General features: G+C 42.2%; 1 protein-coding gene across 1 annotated transcript; it reads right to left on the bottom strand.

The window, feature by feature from the left end:
- Nucleotides 1–264: 264 nt before the first annotated feature.
- Nucleotides 265–4,021, bottom strand: LOC142523789 (uncharacterized). Its single transcript, XM_075627520.1, has 4 exons — nt 3,639–4,021; nt 3,354–3,593; nt 2,365–2,996; nt 265–425 (listed from the first exon to the last, which is right to left on the bottom strand). Exons 1-4 carry the CDS (start codon nt 4,019–4,021, stop codon nt 265–267), a joined length of 1,416 nt encoding a protein of 471 aa, XP_075483635.1.
- Between the last annotated feature and the right edge of the window lie 3,572 nt (nt 4,022–7,593).

Genomic DNA, 7,593 nt, shown 5'->3' on the forward strand with positions numbered 1-7,593 from the left:
TAGGAATATTTTTGGATCATAAAATTCATCTCCGATTTCCTATCTCCGGTACAGTCTCGCGTATATATCTAAAAAACAAAAATTTGAAATATACGATTTAAAATCCTTAAAAATAACGTAAATGATTTAAATGCAATTAAATCAACAATTTCTTAAAATAATAACCATTTAAAATTAAATAATATAAATTATGCACATATATACGCATATTAGTTGTTCGGGTACTACAACACTCCCCCCTTAAATAAAATTTCGACCTCGAAATTAGAACTCACCGAATAAATCTGGAAAGCGACTCCGCATTTCTGACTCTGACTCCCAAGTAGCTTCCTCATCGGAATGATTAAGCCACTTGACCTTCACTAATTTGATCACCTTGTTCCGAAGCTTCTTCTCCTTACAGTCTAAGATCTGCTCTGGTCTCTCTTCATAAGACAAGTTCGGAGAAAACTACAACGGCTCAAAGTTCAACACATGAGAAAGGTTCGCTAAATACTTCCTCAACATCGACACATGGAACACATTGTGTACTCCGGCCAGATTCGGCGGAAGAGCAATACGATATGCTAATGTCCCAACTCTGCCGACTTCGGTAAACCAACCACGAAATTCATGTTAATGTTCTCCCACTTCCACTCGGGAATGGGAAGTGGCTTGAGTAAGCCGGCTGGTCTCTGATGTTCATCTTTCACAAGCTGACAAGTCAAACACTCGGATACAAATCTCCGGATCTCTCTCTTCATATCGGGCCACCAATATAACATCTGCAGATCCTTGTACATCTTCGTACTCCCAGGATGAATAGAGTACGGGGACATGTGGGCCTCAGCTAGTATGTCTGCTCGAATAGAATCGCTGCTAGAAACCCATATCCTATCTCGATAACGAACAATGCCATCACTCACTGTGTACAAAACACTGCCCTTCATTTCATCTCTCTGCCTCCACTTCGCCAACTGCTCATCAGATGACTGACCGCTGCGAATACGGTCTAATAAAGAAGATTAATCGTCAAGGTAGATAGACGGGGAACTCTACCTCGAGTATAAATCTCTAGATCAAACCTCTGAATCTCACTCTGAAGAGGCCTCTGAACTTTCAAATGAGCCATCACTGCGATTTTCCGGCTCAAAGTATCTGCTACTACATTAGCTTTACCAGGATGGTAGCTAATGTCACAGTCATAATCCTTGACTAACTCCAACCAACGCCTCTGACGCATATTCAACTCTTTCTGCGTAAAGAAGTACTTGAGGCTCTTGAGGTCGGTAAAGATCTGACACTTCTCTCCGTATTGATAATGCCTCCAAATCTTCAAGGCAAATACTATAGCAGCTAACTCAAGATCATGAGTAGGGTAGTTCTTCTCGTGGATCTTCAACTGACGAGAAGCATACACTATTACTTTCCCATGCTGCATCAACAGTGCGCCTAGACCGAGCTTCGAAGCATCGGTATACAATACAAAATCTCCGGGCCCTGAAGGCATGGCCTAGATCGGCGCTGAAATAAGAGCCTGCTTCAAAGAATTGAAGCTCTTCTGCCACTCATCGCTCCACACGTACTTAGCATTCTTCTTAGTCAATGATGTGAGTGGAACTGCGATAGAGGAGAAACCCTGAATAAACTTCCGATAGTATCCTGCTAGACCAAGGAAACTACGGATCTCTGAAGCACTCTGCGGCACCTCCCAATCTCTGACTGTCGCAACCTTTGCTGGGTCTACCTCAATACCACTGCTAGATATGATGTGGCCTAGGAACGCCATTTTCTCTAACCAGAACTCGCACTTGTTGAACTTAGCGAACAGCTTGTGCCTCTACAATGTCTGCAATACTGCGGTCAGATGCCTGTTGTGATCCTCTTGACTCTTTGAGTAGACGAGAATGTTGTCTATGAATACAATAACGAACTGATCAAGATACGGCTGAAATACACGATTCATGAGATCCATGAAGATCGCCGGTGCATTCGTCAGACCGAACGGCATCACAAGGAACTCGACGTGCCCATAACGAGTCCTAAAAGCAGTCTTAAAAGTATCGGCGTCTTTCACCCTCAAATGGTGATATCCAGAACGCAGATCTATCTTGGAGAATACTGAGGCTCCCTGCAACTGATCAAAAAAATCTTCGATCGTCGGAAGTGGGTATTTATTCTTCACTGTAACCCTGTTCAACTCCCGGTAGTCAATGCAAAGCCTCATAGATCCGTCTTTCTTCTTCATGAATAAGATAGGCCCGCCCCATGGAGAGAAACTCGGGCGAATAAACTCCTTGTCAAGAAGCTCCTGAATCTGTTTCTTGAGCTCAACCATCTTTGACGGTGCTAATCTGTATGGCGCCTTAGAGATAGGCACGGTACCTGGCATAAGATCGATCGAAAACTCAACCTCTCGTACCGGTGGTCTACCAGAGACGTCATCGGGAAAAACGTCTGAAAAGTCCCTGACAACTGGGACATCTGCAACTGACTGGCTGGGGACCTCGGGAACAGATATAATGGTCGCAATGAATGCTCGACAACCCCTATGCATGAGCTTCCTAGCCCGAATACAAGATAGCATGATAGGCAAATTAAAGTACCTGTATGGCTCAAATAGGAACTGCTCCCTTCCAAGCGGTCGGACTAGAACAGATCTCCGTTGAAAATCAATAAGTACTCTGTTCTTGTGCAGCCAATCCATCCCAAGGATAATATCGAACTCTGGCATTGGCAGCACGATCAAATCCGCATAGACAAGATTTCCATGAAGCTCGAGGTCTATGTCTCGTACTACGCTAGTCGCTGCCATCTCCTCGCCAGATGGAACAACCACAGAATACGCCACATCCAATCCAATCGTCTTGACCTCGATGGAATTTGCAAAGGTCTCAGATATGAATGAATGAGTGGCCCCTAAATCAATCAAGGCGTTCGTAGAAGCTCCGCCTATAAATATTTTTCCTGAAAGGTTGGAACATCTATCTAAATCCAATAATTTACCAGAATTAATCCTATAGACATGCAAAGGTAAAAGTTCTTCTAACTTAGATTCCCAAAATGACCCGAATAGAACATGCAATCTTATCACAATTTCTAAGTTCAAATCTTATAACCCAATAATTCAAAGCAATTAGTCCCAAAATGCTGAATTAAATATGCTAAAATTTTCCCAAATATAAACTTAAAGATTTAAGATACCTGTCAAGAGTATAGTCCCTGGGTTCGCCTCCGCTGCATGGAGTGCAAACCCTCTGCCCTGAGTAGGCAATGTCCCCTAAGGACAATCCTTTATCAAATGGCCAGTACCGCCACACTTGAAACACTTCCCAGAGCCATACATGCAAGTTCCGGTATGGCGGCGTGTGCACCTGGTACAGACCGGGTACTCCTGCCTCCTCGGAACCACACGTCCCTGCTGCTGCTCTCTGCTCCTTGATGGGCCATGGAAAGGCCTCTTATGCTGCTGCTGCTGCTGCTGCTGGTGAGGAGGGCAGTGGGTCGCCTGAAATGGCCGCTTACCCTGGCGGTCATTCTCGATATCTCTCTGATCCTGCTCTGCACTAAGAGCTCTAGAGACGGCGACCTCACATGTCGTAGGGCCAGCAACCCTAACATCACGGCGCAAGATCGACCGCAATCCATCCATGAAGTGCCTAAGCCTGGCACCCTCGTCGTTCGCGATCAGGTGTACAAAGTGACAAGCCCTCTCGAACTTACGGATAAACTCCGTAACAGTCATGTCGCCCTGTCTCAGGGTCCAAAACTCCCTGGTCAACCTCAAACGCACGTCATCTGTAAAATACTTAGAGAAGAATACCTCTCTAAAGCGCGTCCAACTGAGAGTAGCTAGATCCAGAGCTACAGATGCGCCCTCCCACCATAGACGGGCGTCTCCTCCAAAAAGATAGGTCGCACAGCGGACCCTGTCAACATCCTCCAGCTCCATAAATCTGAAAGTAACCTCTAGGGACTTAATCCATCCCTCAGCAACCATGGGATCAGACATCCCAGTGAACTCCTTCGGGTTCATCCTCATGAACCGCTCACATATAGCCTCAGGTCTAGGCGGCCTAGCTACCGCTGCAGCATTGTTCTTCGCGAACTGTGCGAAGAACTAAGTCATACCCGCCATCATCTGGGTATGCATATCAGGTGGTGGAAGAGGTGGCGGTGGACCTCTATCCTCATAACGGTTCTGAGTCTCATCAGCCTCGCTTTCAGCACCCCTTGGGCGGTCAATAACTCGTCTAGAGGCATACTGTATTATGTAAAATCCTCACGTAACCAACATGCAATATTTCTACTATTTTTCTTGAAATTTAAATATATAATTGCTAAAAAAAATCTTAACATAAAATATTTTTCATGAGAACATGCTGATAAAATATTTCATGAGAACATGCTGGTAAACTATTTCATGCTCAAAAAATGTAATACGTTAAAATAGGATTTACAGACTGAAGACGTGACTTCGTGAGCTTCTCGAGATAAGTAGTAAGTACAACCCTTTACACAAAACATCGCTCTGATACCAACTGTGACGGCCCGTATTTCGTGTTCATAATTTTGCGGAATTATTAAAAATTTTCTCTTTAAATAAATAAACTTGCAACGTATAAAAACTTTCGTAAAATAACCCAACGGTTTAACATAAACATAGCAGCGGAAACTGAATAATGTTTTAAACAATAACTTAAAATATATAAAAGTTATAACAAGAGTTTGAACATAAAACTGAATAACTAAACATGAGGTCCTCGGGTTCGTACTACCGCCGATCCGAGCTAACTCACTGGTCCCCGCCCTCAGCCTCTGCATCGTCAGTACCTACAACAATCAAGTCTAGTGAGTGTAAAGACTCAGCATACATATATCATGAATAACAAGTAAATATATCATAAAATCGCCTGCAACGTAAAAATATCGTATCGTAAAGCGTAACGTGAAAATCGTATCGTGAGTAATTATAAATATGTGCATATCAAAAAATCATACGTAAAAGCTTTGCTCGATAGAGCTCTGTCATAACATATCATATCGTAATTTTTCTGTAGAGATAATGTTCTACGCAAGTGGCGCATAACATAACATGCACGTCTGATTAGACTAAACCATAGTATACTGGGCGGTAGTGAACATCACAGTCCTTGGACTGGATATCCGTACCCATACATAATCGTAAACCGGTCGTAAGTCACTGGGTGAAGCAATCCCATAAGCATAAGGTGGTCACAAGACATATCGCATATATCTCAAAAATAAACATTTTCTATTTTTTTTATGCACGTAATATAATTATTATCATGTTTTAATTTACCAATTGAGTTGGATCTTTCCCAGGCTCGCTGCGACCTAATTCTAACATGAGACACATGCAAATAATCTCAACTTGACCAACACTTCATAATCGAACTAAAAACGAGAAAATTACGCCCAACAAACTTGTATATCTAACCATGACTACGTACCAACCCGAACCAACATCGAACTATCATTTAGTCATGCTTAAAATACACCTAAAATACTAGAAAATATATACTAAGGGCTGTCATACACGAAAATTGTGCATGGAGGCCAAAATCATGAAACGCTCTTTCGAGAGTCACTTTGGTTCATTGCACCGTAAATTCTCGTACGACCTCTAAACTTAACCAAATCACGAACGGCCAAAAACATGACCTTCCTAACTCAATAAGGTACTGTCCAGTCCAAGGCCATAGGCTAAAAGCCAACCAGGAACTCGAAACAGCCCTCTGAACCGAAGCTCAAAGCTGCTGTCCAGAAAATGCAGCAGCGGCTGCTGTGATTCCTTGGCTTCGTTTTCAAGGCTTTGGCCATTGGGGGCTTGAACCACAAACTAGAGCCTCTTACCAACATTCTAAGGAGTGGCTCAGACCATGGCTAAGGGCTAAAAGCCAAACACAATCCAAGCAACCACCCAAAACAATCCAATGCTTCACCCGAGAACACATATGCTGTACCGTGGGGAGTGTTGCTTGTTCTTGCTGTCATGTATCATTCCAGTAGCCATATGATCGACCATGGCATGATCTAAACATCATGAGGTATTGTGTGAACCATGGCTAAGGGCTAGAAGCCAACCAAGATCCACCCAAACACCTAGGACAACACAAAGCTCAAACCGAGAACACAAGAAAAATTCTGTATCATGCGATTGTTTGGATCGCTTGCTGTCATGTGTCGTTCCAGTGGTCATATGATCAACCATGGCTCGATCTAGACATCAGGAGGTACTGTGTGAACCGTGGCTAAGGACTAGAATCTAACCAAGATCCACCACAAACCAAGAAACCGAAGCTTCACACAACCGAAGGGGCACTTGTCTTGTTTATTTTAAAAACCGACGGGACCATGAACCAAGCCATGAAAGGGCATCTTGGTCATGTCCTAGACATGCTAAGGAAGTATTCTAACCATGGCTACAGCCCCTAGGACAGCCATGGTTTGAACACATACCTTAGACAACAAACCAAGAAAATCGAAACTTAAATCTGGACTATGGAGAGTTGCTGTCCATTCAGTGTTGCTGGGGGAAAAGGGACTTAAACCAATGGACTAAAACCATCCTAACACACTCTAAATCATGTCTAGATGCAGCCTTGGGTGCCTGGAAATCGAGCCAACCTCCTGAACCACAAAACAAGCCAAAACCGTGAAGTACAAATGAAAGCCAAAAATATACTGCACAGAATTTTCGAAGGTTTCTTGACATGATTTCGGTTTGGTCATGGATCAAGCACATGTAATGGTTTAAAAGTAGATATATAACTTGATTGAAGAGCAAAGAAATAATATAGACATGCCTTAAGTTTTTTTTACAATAAACAACACAATACGTCGGATCGGGAGACACGGCAACGGAAATGAAGACACCTTGCTATTGTTGTTGTCTTGGCCAAGAATGGGACTGCCAAATCTCCTAATTTTTGTGCTAGGTAGAGTGGAGAAGGTGGTGAAGGCTTGTGGTCAAATAAGGTGGTGCATGAGGGAGTAAATGATGCCAAGTTGGGCTGGGTGGCCTTTGTTTTCTTGTTGGGGGAGTTAAATGGTGTCAAGTTGGGATTGTGTGGAGTGGAGAGGACCGAGACTTGTCTTTCCAAATTTGTGTAGGATTTGTTTAAGTTTTGCTAAGTAGAATCCTAGGTTAGATAAGCTTGATTAAAAGTTAATTAAGCATAATCTTGATGAATTAAGAAGCCTACAATTAAATTGGTGATTAATTAATTAAAGTAGACTTAAATCCACTTGATTTCATCAAAATAAATTATTTCTTAACTCGGAATAAATTTAGGAATATTTTTGGATCATAAAATTCATCTCCGGTCCGGTCTCGCGTATATATCTAAAAAACTAAAATTTGAAATATGCGATAAATCCTTAAAAATAACGTAAATGATTTAAATGCAATTAAATCAAAAATTTCTTAAAATAATAACCATTTAAAATTAAATAATAGAAATTATGCACATATATACGCATATTGGTTGTTCGGGTACTACAAAAAACATGAATTTTATTGATAATATCTAGCTGCTGTTACATGATTCAATTCCGTATCTACTTCATCTTGCCAAAGAGACATCCAAC

This window comes from Primulina tabacum, chromosome 14 (assembly GCF_025594145.1).
Source record: "Primulina tabacum isolate GXHZ01 chromosome 14, ASM2559414v2, whole genome shotgun sequence".
NCBI lineage: Eukaryota > Viridiplantae > Streptophyta > Magnoliopsida > Lamiales > Gesneriaceae > Primulina > Primulina tabacum.